Below are 18546 nucleotides of genomic sequence, written 5' to 3'. Positions count from 1 at the left end.
TCAAGAAATTTATTTATTAAAGATTTTATTTATTTATTTAACAGAGAGAGCACAAGCAAACAAAGGGAGAGGGAGAAGCAGGCTCCTCACTTAGCAAAGAGCCTGATGCAGAGCTTAATCCCAGGACGCTGGGGTCATGACCTGAACTGAAGGCAGATGTGTAACCCTTTGAGCCACCTAGGCACCCCTCAAGAAAGTTATTTTAACTCTTCATTTTTAAGGCCTAGTTATAGCATTAAGATGATTCAGCATTTACTAATTATTGTAGATTATGCTATGCCTAGTGTGTTTTCGGCAGTCTGTATTTCTTGGTGCATTTTGAAGTCTTGTTGATACGCTTTCTGTTTTCCTGAGAGAAGCTATGTAAAGTATACTTACCAAGCTATTAAACCAACCACATATGATTTGAGGGAGGAAAGATTTATTTTGCCTTTATGTTTATTTTCCAATTTAATTTAATACTTTTTAGTGACCTAAAGATTTATTTTTAAATGTAGTCATTTTAATTTTTTTCTATTGCCCATGTCTTTCAGCTCCTAGAGATAATTCGTTATTGCTGCTGCGAGCAGAGTTATATTTAACCATGAAGAACTACGAGCAGGCTCTCCAGGATGCCAATGCAGTTTGTCAGAATGAACCTCTCTTAACTAAGGTATTTGACTAAGGTATTTGTTGGCTTTGGAGATAATAAATGTAATTTTATGGGATTTTCTTAAGAATAAGCTAGTGATTGTGATTAAGTACCTACACACAATGTTCATTTCCTTCATGATAGTAGTCTAAATGTAGCAATCCACTTCGTAATAAGCCAACTCAGTTTAAAAGACCAAAAAGTCTCCGAAATGGATTTAGTTAAGAAACGCTACTGGGTATTTACCCCAAAGATACAGAGGTAGTGAAATGAAGGGCCATATGCACCCCAGTGTTCATAGCAGCAATAGCCACAATAGCCAAACTGTGGAGAGATCCAAGATGTCCTTCAACAGACGAATGGTTAAAGAAGATGTGGTCCATACACACAATGGACTGTTACTCAGCCATCAGAAAGGATGAATGCCCAACTTTTGTATCAACATGGATGGGACTGGAGGAAATTATGCTGAGTGAAATAAGTCAAGCAGAGAAAGTCAATAATCATATGGTTTCACTTACTAGTGGAACATAAGGAATAACATGGAGGACATTAGAAGAAGGACAAGAAAAGTGAAGGAGGGGGCATCAGAGAGAGAGATGAACCATGAGAGACTGTGGACTCTTAGAAACAAACCGAGGGTTTTAGAGGGGAGGAGGACGGGGGATGAGTGAGCATGTGGTGGGTATTAAGGAAGGCACATATTGCATGGAGCACTGAGTATCATATGTAAACAATGAATCTTGGAACACAACATCAAAAACTAATGATGTACTGTATGGTGACTAACATAACACAATAATTTAAAAAGAAAAATACTTTGATTACTTTTAGGAGATATTTAGCTGAATAATATGACTTTTTAATAAGTGAAGATATAAACACAATGATAAAATTAGATAAATTTGTGAGTAAAGGGGAAATGCTTAAAATTACACTTTAGTAAGTTCCTATAATAATCATGATTAACAGTTGGGCCCTAATATGCATGGAACATATATATGTTGTTAGTGAAAGGTAAGTGTTTTGTATGTATTTTGGGATAATTTTAGCCTATGTGGGAAAGGTCTAATATTGCTTTCTGTGATGACACAAAATAAACTTTGTTAATATAAAAATGATAGCTGAGAGGTGTTTGGGTGGCTCAATGGGTTAAGCCTCTGCCTTCAGCTCAGGTCCTGGGATCGAGCCTCACATTGGGCTCTCTGTTCATCAGGGAGCCTGCTTCCCTCTCTCTCTCCACCTGCCTCTCTGCCTACTTGTGATCTCTCTCTGTGTCAAATAAATAAATAAAATCTTAAAATATATATATATATAGTTTAAGTTGTCACTGAGGATTAAAAAGATAAACAATGATAGTTGTAGCTTTTTCATGAATCTCTGGATTTATAAAACCCAAAAGAGATTTTAAGGTTTTAAGGAACTCGTAATGAAATTAACGTGGATCACATGCTGTATTAGCTAGTACGTAAAAATACTTTGTTCCTCTGTATTACTTTTTTTTGTTTTAGAAACATTGAAGAGGCATTAACTCATCTTAATAGAAAAGATGCCCTTCTTTCCTTCCTTCTATCCAAACTTCCCCTCTTTAAAACAAAATGTTTTCAGCTTAGATTGAGTGTTAAATTGGAATTGGGGATTAGCCCAAGAATGGGAAACAAATGTTTGTTGGACTAAGCCCAGAAATCTGTTTTTTTGCTTGCTTGCTTCACTAAAAACACTTTCTCCTCCTTTTTCTGATAACTTTTCTCCTGTTCCTTGATCTACTAATCTTCTGAGTTAATTTCTGTCAGTAATGATTGAGCCTTAATTGTTATGAATTATAAGTTTAGTATTTCTGACTGACAGTAGACCTGTATTGTCCTGTGAAGCTTGTTTCTTCTCCACAGTATTGATTCTTTGAGCTAAAAACTTGGCAGTGTCTCTGTGGTGAAAGATAGACTTAGATATTACAAAGTTACATAGGTAATTTTAACTGTAAGAGAGCCAGAAAAAGAGTTACTAGTTTTGGTGATTTGGATTATGCCTTTAGGGTTTATTGCAAATCTGTGGACCTCAATTCTTGGTAAGTGCCTAGTGAAAAACAACGTTAATAGAAGTATACCCTAGTAAATCAACTTAAGATAATGAAGGATAGAAATTTGTTTCCAGGTTAATACTATACCTAAAGGATTAGGGCAGAAGTGACTTTGGAAAGAAAGTAAGTTGAAAGGACTGAGGGAAGGATGAAGTGTTTAACTGTGGTTGAGATGACGGAAGCACTTGTAGAACCAACTTTGAGTTTTCAGTTGGAGACTCCTATACCAATGTGTTTTATCTAGGCAAAAACTGTCCTTTCAAGCCATCCATCATGGCTGATACTGATTCAAAGCTTTTGGTGCAAATGGAGATAAACCAGTACTAACAAAATATTTGCCCATATGAGAAATACAAGTAGGCATGTGGTAAGTTTGATCTTATCCAAATGGGTAAGCATACCTGTGCTTTTTATTTTATTTTAAAATTTTATTTATTTATTTGAGAGAGAGACAGTGAGAGAGAGCATGAGAGGGAGAAGGTCAGAGGAAGAAGCAGACTCCCCGTGGAGCTGGGAACCGCATGTAGGACTTGATCCCAGGATTCCGGGATCATGACCTGAGCCGGAGGCAGCTGCTTAACCAGCTGAGCCACCCAGGCGCCCATACCTGTGCTTTTTAATGCTCATAAAGTCCTATGCTGGTAAAATAAGTCTCAACATATTTCAAATTATTGAAATCTTGAAGAGTATGCTTTCTGATAATAGAATGAAAAGAGTAACTGATGACAATAAAATATTCAGGAAATCCTTAGATACCTGTTTTAATCAGATTACCTCTAAACAATCCATGGAATAAAGAAGAAATCACAAAGGAAACTAGGGACTGTTTGAAATCATTGATAATAAAGGCACATTACATCTAATTAGTCATATGCAGCTAAGCAATTCTTTGAGGGAAATTTATAACAATTGTAAATGATTAAATAAGTAAGGTCTCAAAAGAGTGATCTGTTTCCTCCTTAAAAAACTAAGAAAAGAAGAGCAAATTAAAATAAAAGTAGAAAGAAAGAAATAGAAGAGCTAAGAGTCAATAAATAGAAAACAGAAAAACAATAAAGAAAGGCCAATGAAACAAAACCTATTGTTTTGAAATGATCAGTGAAATTGATATACTTCAGATTAATCAGGAAAAAAGAGAAAAGATACAGATTACTAATATCAGAAATAAGAGGAGCTATCACTAAAGATCCCACAGACCTTAAAAGAGTAAAAAAAAGGAACAATTTTATGAACAACTTTATACCAATACATTCAACAACCTAGAATTAACAAAATCCTTGAAAGATACAAACTACCAGTATTCATTCAAGAAGAAATAGAGAACCTCAGTAAACTTATCACTCTAAGTTGTAGTTAACCACCGCCCCCCAACAAGATATCATGACCAGATGGAATTACTGGTGAATTCTATCACACATTTAAGGACGAAACAATGTCAGTCCTTCCAAGACTCTTCTGGAAAACAGAAAAAGAAGTAACACTTATTTTATGAGAAAAGCATTATTATGATTAAAAAATAACAGGCAAAAATATAAAAAAATTTAAACTGATATCTCTCATTATCTCATTTGAAAATAAATTTGTATGTATTGACAGAATGAAAAAAATGCAATAAATGAAGAAGATAAAGCACTTGATAAAACTGAATGCCCTTCATGTTAAAAACTTTGTATGAACTAGAAATGGGGGATTTCCTCAGTCTGATAACCATTATCTATGAAAACCCTTACAGAAAACATCATACTTGATGGTAGGGAATGGAATGCCTTTTTGCTAAGACCAAGAAAAATAAAAGGTGTTTGCTTTTACCACTTACCAATAAGGTACTGGAGGTCCTAGACAGAATGGTAAAACAAAAACAAAAACAAAAAACAAAGATTTAAAAAAGAGAAAAGAAAAGAAATAAAAGACATAAATAAGAAAGAGGAAAGTGTAATACTGTCTATTCACAGTTGATATAATTGCTGGGAAATCTCAAGAAATTTACAAAAAGCTTGCAGGATATGAGGTGGTATGCATAAATGAAACTAATCATATTCTACTCACCAACAAGAAACAATTATAAAAATGATATTTGAAAAATAATACTGTTACAGTAGTTTTTAAAAAATGACATATTTAGGGATAAAGTTAATGAAGTACCTACAAGATCTGTATACTGAAAACTACAAAACATTGCTGAGAGAAATTAAGTATCAGTAAATAAGTATAAATATGGACAATGTTCATGGATCAGAAGACTCAATGTTAATAAGATGACAGATTCCCCAAATAAAAACAACACAGCCCCAATTAAAATTCTCGTATTTTTCTTTGCAGATTTTGACAAATTGGCTTTAAAACATACATATATTTATGTTTGTATATATTTCCGCACATTTATGGAAATACAAGGGACAGAAGAGCCAAAACTATTTAAACAAATAAGAATGGATTGCAGGAAAGACACTACCTGATACCAAGACTCACTATAAAGCTACAGTAATGAGACCTGTTTAGATTACTAAAACAGAAGACGGTACAGAAATACACCTACACATAGGTGGTGAATTAGTTTTTTACAATAGTGCAAAAATAACTCTACAGGGAAAGGATAATTTTTCATGATTTTAGTAGGAGACAATTGAATATCTATTTGCCAAAAAACCCTCTCTTTATATTGTATATTAAAATTAACACTAAATGAAGCATAGACTTAAACATATAGTCTATAACCATAGCATATCTGAATCAAAACATAAAAATCTCTGACACTTTTTGTAAAGCAAAGATTTCTTAACCAGGACACAGGACAAATTGTGAAAAAAAAAAAAAAAAAAAAAGGTAAATTTGTCTTCATCAAAACTGAAAACTCCTTTCTTCAAAAGATGTTGCTTCAAAGACAAAATGGCAAACAGAATGGGAGAAAATGTTTGTAAGACATATATCTGGTAAACCATATATCATATATAGCGCATATAAAGAACACTTACCAATTCAATCATAAAGTAAATAACCCAGTTAAGTAATGGGCAGGGACAGATACTTCACTAAACAAGACATAGGAATATCAACTGAACACATGAAAAGAGGCTCCACATGATTAGTCACTAGGAAAATTGCAAATTAAAACCTCAAGGAGATACCACTAAATACCCACCAAAATGGCTTAAACTTAAAAGATGGATCATACCAAGTGTGAATGAGGATATACAATGTGGTGGGAATGCAAAATAGGGCAGCCACAATGGAAGACAGTTTTGGAAGTTTCTTTAAAGTTAAGCATACAGCGGTGTCTGGGTGGCTCCGAGGGTTAAAGCCTCTGTCTTTGGCTCAGGTCATGATCCCAGCGTCTTGGGATCAAGCCCTGCATCAGGCTCTCTACTCAGCAGGGAGTCTGCTTCTCTTCCTCTCTCTGCCTGCCTCTCTGCCTACTTGTGATCTCTGTCAAATAAATAAATAAAATCTTTTTTTTAAAGAAAGACTTATTAAGAAAAAATAAAGTTAAGCATACACTTCTAATGTGACCTAACAATCGTGCTTTTAGATATTTTCCCAAGAGAAGTAAAAAGATGTTAATGTGATATTTATAACAGCTTAATTCGTAATAGTCAAAGACTGAAAATAATCCATAGGCCCCCATCAACATTTAACAGAACATTTGTCAGCAAAAAAATTGCAGACTGGGGGGGGGGGTCCCAACACTCATTTCCCCCACAAAATCAACAAAAACAATAAATAAACAACTATAAAGCAATGAAAACAGCTCTGGACTACAGTAAAGCAGCAGCAGCAGAAACTCTGTAGAGCCCCAGAGCTAAGGATGGCCTCAAAGAAAAGTGTAGGAAGTATTTTACCTCTGTCACTCCATCTCCCAGTCCAGAGCAGCTCAACAGCAAGAAGAATCCCCTCAGAGGAATTTCATCCCATGGGGTAAAGAGAACCAGAGGACTCTTTTAATCCTTGTCATCACCATGAGCTTCTGCAGGCTTTGCTATTGAGGACCGCAATACTCTTGAACCAATGCTGAACCCTGCTGATGGAGCTGCCCAGAATTCTGCCTCAGGGTTTCCTTCCCAGGGCTAGCATTGTTGTTGTGGTGACACCTGCCCGCTGGAGTCCAAGTTACTGCCCTGTTCTCCAGGACTAGAATGCTACAGGGCCTCACCATCTACAGGAAGCAGAGCTGCCTCTGTGTTGTGGCCAACCCCCTCAGTCCTAAGCCTTGTCACTGACCTACCATTTCAAATCTGAGCTTCTGCTGCTCTGCACCCTGCATTCTGGGTCCGAAGTGATGACTTTGACCTGCTACCATTGGGTTAGGCTGCCATTGCTGTGTATCCCACCCCCTTGGTCCTGAGTTGAGGCTATGTAGCTGCTGTTGTGCCATCACTGGGGGCCATATAGCTGCTGCTCTGTGCCCCACCCCCTTGGTCCTGAATTGGGATACCTCTTTGCCCTGTTACCACTAGGCTATCTGCTGAGGCATCTCACTCCCCTAAACTCAAGTCACTGCAAGAAGGTCCAGAGACCCAGATGCCAGTTCCACAGGTGATCTGCACACACTCTTATACCTCAGATAATGTCATCAGAGCTAAGGGAGTCTGTGACCCAGACCATGGGCTGAGGTAGTTCTGCATATCACTGAGCCTGTGACCCCAGCTTCTCTGCTGCTGTGAATGCCAGCACACCATCACCAAAGGGGATCCTTTTGGCTAGAATTTAACACCCATGGACAACATAGAATAGGGTGATCCCTGCAGGCTTTACCACCAAGGACTCCAACAGCCCTAGCCATCACTGCTATCACAGACACCCACAGGATGCCTACGGTCTTGGGTGCTGAGTATTCCCACAGCCTTCACCAGTGTTGGACTCCATTGCCAGATCTGCATGGAGACTGCCACGGCACCCTAGCCAGCCTGTGCCCTTGCAGCCAACTTTAGAGGAAAGTCTTTCCCCCTTGGATCTACCTTGTCCAGTCAGAAAACCAGTAAGGAAATAATGGACTTGGACTACATTTTAGGCCAAATGGATCTTATAAATACATATAGGATATTCCATCCAAGAGCAGCAAAATATATATTGTTTTTCAAGAGCAAACAGAACATTCTCCCGGATGGTTGATATGTTAGGTCACCAAACAAGTCTTAACAAATTTAAGAAGATTGAAATCTTCTTATTAATTAAATCAGGTATTCTTTCCAGACAAAATGTCATGAAACTAGAAATAGTAATGGGAAGAAAGCTGGAAAATTCACAAATATGTGGAAATGAAACAACAGACTTATAAACAACCAGTGAGTCAAAGAAGAAATCAAAGGAGAAATAAAACTTGAGACAAATGGAAATGGAAACACACATACCAAAACTTATGGGGTGCAGCAGACGCAGTACTAATAGGGAAGTTTACACCTACATTAATAAAAAATACTTTAAGCAACTTAATCTTATTCCTCAAGTAACTAGGAAAAAAAAAAAACTAAGCCCAAATTTAGCAAAAGGAATAAAAATTAGAGCAGGAACAAAATAGAGACTAGAAAGACAACAGAAATGATCAATGAAACTACGAATTGGTTTCTTGAAAAGATAAAACTGACAAACCTTATGCTAGACTAAGAAAAAAAGATGACTCAAAAGAACGAAATTATAAATGGAGGAAGCATTACAACTGATGCCACAGAAATACAAAGGATTGTAAAGGACTTTGAATAATTATATGCCAGCAATTGACATAACTTCAAAGAACGGGCAAAAATTCCTGGAAACGTCCAACTTACTAAGACTTATGAAAATATAAAAAATCTGAACAGACCAGTAATGAGCAAGGAGATTGAATCAGTAATCAAAATCTCCCAAAAAATAAAAGCCCAGGACAAATGGTTTCACAGGTAAATTCTACCAAACATTTAAAGAAGAACTAATACCAATCTGTTTCAAACTCTTCAAAGAACTCAAGAGGAAGGAACACTTCCAGACTCATTTTATGAGGCCAACATTACCTTTATCCTGAATCCAGATAAAGACACTCCAAGAAAAGAAAATTATAGGCCAATATCTCTGATGAACATAGATGCAAGACCCTCAACAAAATACTAGCAAACAGAATTCAGGAACATCTTAAAAGAATTGTATACCATGATCAAGTGGATTTATTGCTGGGATGCAAGGATGACTCTACTGTTGCAAAGTAATCAATGTGATACACCACATTAACATAATGAAGGATAAAAATCATATGGTCATCTCAATAGATGCAGAAAAAATATTTGACATAATTCAACATCCTATCAGATAAAAACTGTCAATGAATTAGGTGTAGAAGGAATATTCTTCAACATATTTAAAGTTATATGTGCAATCCCACAGCTAACATCATACTCAACAGTAAAAATTTAAAAGCCTTTCCTCTAAGATCAGGGATAAGATAAGAATGCCCTCTCTTACCACTTCTGTTCAACATAATACTGGAGAAGTCCCCACCACAGCAATTTGGCAAGAAAAGGGAGAAAATAAAAAGTATCTAATCAGAAAGGAAGAAGTAAAATTATCTGCTTGCAGATGACATGGTTTATATATAGAAAACCCTGAATACTCCACCAAAAAACTGTTGGAACTAATCAATGTATTCTCTAAAGTTGCAGGACACAAAATCAGCATTCCAATGCTATCTGAAGAGAAATTTAGAAAGTAGTCCCATGTACAATAACATCAAGAATAAAAAAAATAGCAAAAAATTTAGCCAAAGAGGTGAAAGACCTGTATACTGAAAACCGTAAGACATTGAAAGAAGTTGAAGAAGCAAATAAATGGAAAGGTATCCTGTGTTCTTAGATTGGAGAGTTGATGTTAAATTGTCCATACTGCTCAAAGCAATTTACAGAGTCAATGTAATTCCTTTAAAAATTCTAATGGGATTTTTCATGGAAGTAGAAAAAACTATTCTAAAATTCATAAGGAAGCACAAAAGATCCTTAATAGCCAGGGCAATCTTGAGAAGAACAGAGCTGGAAGCATCACGCTTCCTGATTTCAAATTATGTTGAAAGTTACAGCAAGCAAAACAGTATGGTACTGACATAAAAAATAGCCACACAGACCAAGAAAACAAAATTTAAAGCTATAAATATACCTATGCGTTTGTAATCAACTAATCTTATGCCAAGGTGCCAAGAACATAAAGTGAGAAAAGGATTTCTTCAATAAATAGTGTTAGGAAAACTGGATATCCATATGCAAAAGAATGAAACCGGGCTCCTACCTTATACCACCCACAAAAGTGTGCTTGGTTTAAAGACTTAAATGTAAAACATGAAACTGTGAAACTCCTAGAAGAAAACAGGGAAAAATCTCCTTGAGATTGGCCTTGGCAGTTATTTTTTGGATGTGATCCCAAAAGCACAGGTACCAAAAGCTAAAATAAACAAGTAGGAGTGTATCAAACTAAAAGCTTCTGCACAGCAAACAATAAACTAAAAAGGTAAGCAATGGAATGGGAGACAGTATTTGCAAACCATATGTCTGAGAATGGACTAATATCCAGAATATATGAAGAACTCCTCCAACTCCATAGCAAAAATTGAATAGTGAGATAGACAAAGGTCCTGACTAGACATTTTTTCCAAAGAAGATCTACAAATAACAAATAGGTCCATGAAAAGGTGCTCAACATTACTAATCAAAGATGCAAATCAATACCGCAATGAGCTAGCACCTCACAACTTGTTAGGATGGCTAGTATCAAAAAGACGAGATAATAAATGTGGGCAATGATGTGGGGGAAAGGATACCCTTGTCTTCTGTTAGTGAGAATGTAAATCAGTACACCCATTATGGAAAACTGTATGCAGCCCCTCTTCAGGTAAAAAATGGAACTACCATATGATCCGGTAGTCCCACTTCTAGGTATATAGAGGAATGAAGCCAGTATAGCTATACTCAGTTAGTTAACAGATAGCTACACTCCCATGTTCATTATTGCATTATTCCCGGTACCCAAGATATGGAAACAACCTAAGTGTGGGCAATTTAAGAAGGTGTCACACACACACACACACACACACACACAGGGATATTATTCAGCCTTTAAAAAGAAGGAAATTGTGTTATTTCCAATAATGTGGATGAATCTGGCAGGTACTGTGCTAAATGAAAGAAGCCAGACAGGAGATAAATACTGTATAGTATTTGTCAAACAAAAAGTAATTTCCTAGAAACAGAACAGAACAGTGATTGCCAGGGCCTGGAGGGAGGGGAATATGGGGAGATGTAAGTCAAAGGGTACGGAGATTTTGAGGATCCAATATACAGCATGGTGACTATAATTAATAATGCAGTATTACATACTTGAAATTTTTCAAGAGTACATACTTGAAATTTTTCAGGAGTAGATCCTCACTGCAAAAGAAGGAAGGAAGGAAGAAGGAAAGAAGTTAAGTATGTGAGGTGGTGGGTGTGTAATTACCTTGATTGTGGGAATCATTTCACTGTGTATGTGTATCATCATGATGGATGCTATATTTTATATACATTTATATTTGTCAGTTGTTCCTCAATAAATCTGGATTAAAAAATGAATTCAGCTATCATTTTGAGGAGGTTAAATTCTTAGTTTTGGGCTTCATGACAGTATTTTTTTTTCCTATTTGCTTTAACTCTCAAAATGTATCATTCTGAGACATTTTGAGGGGATGAACAAGGTAAGCTGTACTATGTACATTACCTATCATAACTGCCATCTGAGTAAGGTTACTGGCCGGCAAGTATCAGGTAGCTTAAAAATTTCTGGTTCGGGACACCTGGGTGGCTCAGTTGGTTGAGCAGCTGCCTTCGGCTCAGGTCATGATCCCAGCGTCCTGGGATCGAGTCCCACATCGGGCTCCTTGCTCCGCAGGGAGCCTGCTTCTCCCTCTGACTCTGCCTTCCACTCTGTCTGCCTGTGCTCGCTCTCACTCTCTCTCTCTCACAAATAAATAAATAAAATCTTTAAAAAAAAAAAATTTCTGGTTCACCATATGATTCACTTGCCTGAATGAAATACTATGAAACTAATAATATTTCTTTTTAAAAATTAAAAAATATAAATAAATAAACAGATTTTAGTATAATCATTCATTGACACCTACTTGGTAATAGGGAATAATGAAGTATTGATCCGTTCAGCAATGTGGATGAACTTCAGAAGCATCGCATTAAAATGAAAGAAGGCACACAAATACATGTGTGATTTCATTAAGTGAAATTCTCAAAAAAAAAACCAAACTGTAGTGACTGATCAGTGGTTCTTAGACTTGGAAAGAGGTGAGGATCGACTTTGAAGAGCATGTGAGAACATTCTGGGGTGATGGAAATGTGCTACGTTATCATTGTGGTTGTACTTACACACTGTGTACATTTGTCAAAAGTCCTATATTATACATTTAAAATTGGTGAATTTTATTATATATAAATTACACCTCCATAAAACTGTGGCAGCAAGAAAGTATAAGCAAGTATAAGTCTACCACGGAAGAGAATAGGGAATATTTATGGGATGAGAAAGCTCAGCAGATTTTTGGGATGCAGGTAAGTGGACGAAAAGACAGAGAACATTATAGTTCAAATAGTTCAAATGGGAGCTGACCTCATGTCCTAAAACAAACTCCAGAGAAGATTCAGTTTAAGCTCTTGGGAAAGGAATGAGAAAGGTGGGTTGCTTGAAACACCAGTTCATCCTGCCATGCAGAACAGTAGTGGGGCAAAATAAATAAATAAATAAAAATTAAAAAATTAAAAAATAAATAAATCATATTGCCCCACCCCCACCTCCTGCAAAGAATTTGGACAGACTGCTTGGGAAAAGTATGGCTAGCAATGCATGCAGGAGGTCCCCCGGCCCCCTAAGTAAGCCCCTCTAAATCCTGATACATGGGGCTTCCAGCCCAAGGCTTGATTTCCCTACTATATACCTGAAAATCAAACCTCTCAAATAGATCCCCCTTACATAGATGAAGGACCCCAAAAGTCTTCCTTTTGGCAATGAAGTCTCTATGAGGTCAAGGGTCTGACTCAATGTGAGATAAAACCAGTTGGAAACAGCACATCTTTTTAAAAATAAGAATGAAGAAACAGGGACTAACAAGAAAAAAAATTCAATAAAATAAAGAAGAAAAAGACTAAAATGCATGATCAGGACTGACCCAAATGGAAATATATGAACTGACAAATTACAGTATTGACAATACAAAACAAATTACAGTATTTACAATGATTTGAGAAAAGACTGCACTCACCACAAAAAAACAAAAAACAAAAAAAACCTTCTGGTGGAAAATACTGATCCATATTGTATTTTGTTTATTTCTGTTGTAGTATTTTGTATTATATGCTTTATGTTATAGCTATTTCTGGTCATATTGGTCTTCTCTCACAAGACTATGCTCCTGAAACACAGGAACATGGTTGTGATCTGTGATGACTGAGTATCTTTAAAATTGGTAGATAGCCACTTCTCTCTTACTTAGCATGGCCCTTGAAACTGCCTTGGGCTCAAATTCCTGGTCTGGTGACTTCTGTGTTCTGTTTATAGATTGTGTTTATGAAATACTCGGATTTGCTCCAGTTCCAGGGTAGTAGACCTAGAGCCATTCCGGGTGGGTTTTTGTTTATTCTAGCTGATATGAAAATTCAGTAGTTCTAATGATTTTTTTCTGGGGCTCTTTGTATGCAATTATATTATCACACTTTTAAAAAATGTATATCTTGTCTTTTGATGAATCCAGGGACATCATATGAAGGCTCAGGCTCTTTCTGGATTGGGAAGAAGTAAGGAAGCATTAAAGGAGTTTCTCTACTGCCTTGCTTTAAATCCTGAATGTAACTCAGTGAAGAAAGAAGCACAGAAGGTGTGATTTTTCTTTAAATGAATTTCTTTCTTAAGTCTCATTTATAGCCTTGATGTCCATGCTGAGTAACTCCTGAATGTCAGGTAAACAAAAAATATAGTTCTGAATATTCATGACAATGTGATTAAAAACACCAGGATTAATGATGAGTTTCACACGTTTGATAATGTTCATCCAGGGATAAAACACTACGTATCATGAGATAGCACTAGTACACTCCCTGCTCCACTGAAGTAATGACATGAGCTAAGGAGGCAGGGTTGATGTGTGAGGCTAGGCGAAGCAGAGTGAGTTTTCTTAGAGTTGTAATTTCAAGCGTTCTAGTTTGTATAGGAGCCCTATAAAAGACATTGTGATAATATACAAAATATACCAGTTCAGCTGGAAAGTTTGACTTAAAATTCTCAGCCACGCTTAGTCAGTATGATGCAGAAATATCTTTTCTCTTATTCAGGTCTTTAACCCAGTCATATTAAAGGTCACCGAGTCACATTTACTGTGGGAATCCACCCTATGTTTAAGACGCCTTACAATAGTTACAAGGTTAAAAGGTTTCCTCCTTTGGATGCATTCTCGTGTCCCCCAGCATCCACATCTGACAGCGACAGATGGGGGAAATTTTACCTTCCCTTTTGTTCATACCATGAGGTATGTTTTTTTGTTTGTGTTTGGTTTTTATTTTAGGCTAATACCATCACACTCTTGGCTCCTATAGGAACTGTAGTTAGCCCAAACACCTAGATCTTTTTTTGTTTTCTGTGAGAACCTTCTAGCAATACTTTTTATCCTTGTATTGTGCAGGGCACTGGTCTTTCTTAATGCTGTCAAATGATCACTTATGGGTTTTGGCCATTGTTTCAACTTGTCAAAATAATACTGAATCTTAACATTGGCTTTTCTATCCCTGACTGCTTTGTCCCACCTGCAAATTTCACAGGAACCTTAAAACATATCTCAACTGCTCCTTATAACAGCTTAAGAAACTCAGCCTGAACTCAAAATTAAGCAGATTTACAAAGGTCTCAGTGCCACAGTCCAGGTCTGGTGATGCTTGAGGTGCTTCTTGTCTTTGTGGGTGATACTTTCTCCCTGTAGCATTCTGTGAGTATTAGGTATCTTCTATCTCAGTGCCCGAACACTGCCAGCCTGTTGATGCCCATGAAATGCGGTCATCTCCTGGGCAGACTTCTGCTGCTTTGTTGGAGCCCCTCAGAGCCAGTGCTGGGGACATTGATGTCCCTACTGAGTGCTGTTCCTTCTTTATACAGGGGTCATGGGTGCGGATGCACTGACCTGTCACATGAAGAACAGTGGCAGGTTCTTTATTATGTTTCTGTTTCTCCTTTGTACCTCTCTTAGCCTTTGGATTCAGCTGAGTCCATGAGGTTTGGCAGGACAATCAAGTGACTGGCAGTTACTTTCCACCACCACCAAAGGCTAGTTCATGGCTCTTGAACTAGAATTATAGCTCTTCATCTGGTCTCCCTTAAAGTTCTTTATTGGGTGGCTCTTGTGGTTCTCTTGTACATTGAGCGGTGTTCTAGAAATATCTCAGTCCTGTGGGTGATCACAACTCGAATTTAATTTAGGATCCTTGCAACCTTTGAACCTCTAATTTTCTCTCTTAATCATGAGACTTTTAGGGGTGATTTTCTGTAGCAGGTGTGTAAGGACCCAGCAGGAAGAAATGGTAATGTTCATATTTTGTAACTGATAAGGCTAAGCTGGGAAGGGACTGGTAGATAACATGCCTCATCAATGCTTTATAGTTTCAGAAACTTGAGTTTTGAAATAGTGGCAGTTGGAATATGGCAATTATTCTTTTCAGTGTGTTAGGTCTACTTGGCCTTACAGTTTCCTTTGGATCTCTAAGGTATATTATGTATTTTTCAAGAGTTTTAAAATACTTTTTTTTTCTTCTTGGAAATTTTATAGGTAATGTGTGAGGTATTTTTTCCAGCTTCAGAAAACACGCATCAGAATTTGACATCTTCCATCCAAAGCAGAATATTGAACAGCAGGCTAAAAGCTCAGTGTGCCAGCCATGTAAACACCCAGCCTCTGGAAGAAGGCAGCGGTGCTGGGGGTTCTAAGGTAACATGTGTGTTTGTCAATATTACCTTGATTAACCTTTACGTAATTTGTAATTTTGAACACTTATAAGTTATTCAGATTGTGGCATTATGTTAGTTGGAATTACTTCTCAAGACTGGTTTCTAGCTCCTCAACCTGAAAGTTGAATCTTTTGAAGGAAGTTGGTGGAAGTAATGAAAACAACTGAAAGAAACATGTAGAAGCATTCAGGACGTCACACGTTGAGAACCCGAGGCATCAGGAGACTCTCGTTAATTTTGGCTTGGAGAAAAGAAAGCAAAAGGGTGATTCGAATATACAAAGATTGATGTTCAGTTGATCTGTCTCAAAAAGAATTCTTCTTTTTTTTTTTTTTTTAACCGTGGGAAGTGTAAAGCTCATCTTCAAAGTTAACAGATGAAACCTATCATGAAGGAAGAGCATAAGCCCTCTTTTTTTCCAGAGATTTCTAAGAAAGGCCACTACAGGATTCTTGTTTTCTGTTATGCTATGATTTCTTAATACTCAGGATTCTTTTTTCCTATTTAAACAGAATGCATCTGAGAAATCTGATGTGTTTAGAAATACCAATTCTTCAGTTTTGTATTTTATACTGGGTCTGCACTTTGAAGAGGATAAAGAAGTGTTAGAGAGCATCCTTCCAGTAGCACCCAGCACCGGTTTAAAGAGACAGTTTCCAGATGATTTGGAGGACATGCATGAGCTGAATGGCCCTGGGAAAGTACCCAAGAAAGGTCAGCAAGTGATTTTGTCATGGAGTTGTATGACTCCAGAGTGATAGACTGTTAGTTAACATTCAGTATATTTAAAAAAATTATACAGATAGTTTAAAATGAATAATGAAAGGAATAGATCAGCTTGATGATGATAGAACAGTTTAAAATGACTAAGCCTACAAAGGCTTAATAGTCAGAAATAGGGAAAATTGAGTTAAAACTTTAAATTTTATTCATGCTTACGGTCCAGATAAATTATTGTTGTCTATGGTTAATCTGATAGGAAACATCTTACCCAGCATGATTTGTTATATTGGTGTGACACATTTTAGCCAGAGAAAATGCAGTTGTTGCATGTTCTTGTCCAGGTGAGCAATGTTAATAATAGCATTTTAAACTTTTTCAGAGGCAGATTCCTCACCTCAAAGGAACATGACCTCTAACGTAGGAGAAAGTCCAGAGCTCTCCATAGATGTAACTGACTTTGAGTGTGCCCTCTGCATGAGGTAAGATGACAAAGAACCTGTGTAACTCTTTGAAAAGCTCATCCTTTCTGAATTGGATATCCTAACCATAATGGGCTTTTTATTATCAGAGAAATTATGTATACCTTAGTAATGAGTGATTTATTTTCTAAAAATTTGATAAGGAAAATCTCAATGGAAAATGGATATCAGTAATTTCTGTAGTCATGAGGGAATTTTCTTAAGGAATTCTTTGAAAATAAATAGATTATTTGAAGATCTCTTTTGGACACTTTCGGCTAAAAACTCAGATATATTTTCCAGGTTGCTTTTTGAGCCTGTTACTACACCATGTGGACATATGTTTTGCCTGAAATGCCTTGAGCGCTGCCTTGACCACGCCCCACACTGTCCACTGTGTAAAGAAAAACTCTCAGAAGTAAGTATTTCTTCTGAAACAACAGGACCATTCGGCCCCTCTTCTCATCCCTCAGTAGATGCTCATTTCTGGGGTTGGCTTTGCTTATACGACCCATTTACTAAAGAAAGTTGGATTTCTCAGTCAAAGAGAGGTCTTTTCCTCTCTGATTTCTCAAAAAGAGAAAAGGGAAGTTTAGACACAGAAGCAGTTAAACTTGAGGGAAATTTTTAGGCATGAATTGTAGTTGAGATACATTGAAAACGGGTAACATAATTGGAGCTCCTACAATGTTATAAATAGTTGAGATAACAATATTGAGTCCTCACCAGGTGTTAATCATAAAGGGATGAGATAACATTATGGCACACTTAATATGTGGTAAGGATTCTGTCCTTTACTTCATCTCAAGGGGAAGCCATATTGTAGTACTCAGTTTTGCATAGGATCAAAGACTTGATCAGTTTTGACTACTAGGAGATTGTTTTGGTGTGTTATCAGTTGTGTCTTTTGTCTGTAATCAAAGCCGGTAACACTTGAGATTCCATGGAGGGAAGCTATTTAGTTATGTCTAACTCAAAAATAAACTGCTAAACCCATACCTTACGTATGGTAAATACAAAAAAATAACACTTAAAAGCTTTTAAAGGCTTTCTGATCAACTTTTCAAATTGTGAATATGTATCAACTCTCTTGGGCTCTGGTGCCACTAACCTTCCATGAAGCAAATTATTTAACTTCTTGGAGGGGGGGAGTTTAATCTATAAAATAATACTAATAATATTTTCCTTAATTACTTCTAGAGATTATACTCAATATATTTTAAGTAGGACAAAGTGGTGTTTTAAAGATTTATTTGTCTATTTTTAGAGACAGAAAAAGAGTGTGTGTGCTTGCGTGGGTGTAAACTGGGGGAGGAGAGTGGAGGGAGAGAGAGTCTCAAGCAGACTCCCCGCTGAGCATGGGCTCTGATGTGAGGCTTAATCTCAAGACTCTGAGACCATGACCTGAGCTGAAATTAGAGTCAGATGCCTCACCAACTGAGCCACCCAGGCGCTCAGGGATTAAGTGTTTTTTTAAAACAAATGCCCAGTAAAATTAATTTTAAATTTGATATGGTAGGGCATCTGGGTGGCTCAGTGGGTTAAAGCCTTTGCCTTTGGCTCAGGTCGTGGTTCCAGGGTCCTGGGATTGAGCTCCGCTTCGGGCTCTCTGCTCAGCGGGGAGCCTGCTTCCTCCTCTCTCTCTGCCTGCTTCTCTGCCTACTTGTAATCTCTGTCTGTCA

At 37.0% G+C, this 18546-nt stretch overlaps 1 protein-coding gene across 1 annotated transcript in view; it reads left to right on the top strand.

The window, feature by feature from the left end:
• The window catches only part of LONRF2 (LON peptidase N-terminal domain and ring finger 2), a 42861-nt gene that overhangs the window by 9386 nt on the left and 14929 nt on the right, over nucleotides 1-18546 (top strand). Inside the window, exons 2-7 of the mRNA XM_059406265.1 lie at nucleotides 534-652; nucleotides 13447-13569; nucleotides 15505-15663; nucleotides 16196-16397; nucleotides 16786-16885; nucleotides 17168-17282. Of these exons, the coding sequence (XP_059262248.1) occupies nucleotides 534-652; nucleotides 13447-13569; nucleotides 15505-15663; nucleotides 16196-16397; nucleotides 16786-16885; nucleotides 17168-17282 (818 nt within the window). The remainder of the gene's footprint in view (nucleotides 1-533; nucleotides 653-13446; nucleotides 13570-15504; nucleotides 15664-16195; nucleotides 16398-16785; nucleotides 16886-17167; nucleotides 17283-18546) is intronic.

This window comes from Mustela nigripes, chromosome 7 (assembly GCF_022355385.1).
Source record: "Mustela nigripes isolate SB6536 chromosome 7, MUSNIG.SB6536, whole genome shotgun sequence".
Taxonomy (NCBI): Eukaryota; Metazoa; Chordata; class Mammalia; order Carnivora; family Mustelidae; genus Mustela; species Mustela nigripes.
This window is presented reverse-complemented; position numbering and strand designations above follow the sequence as displayed.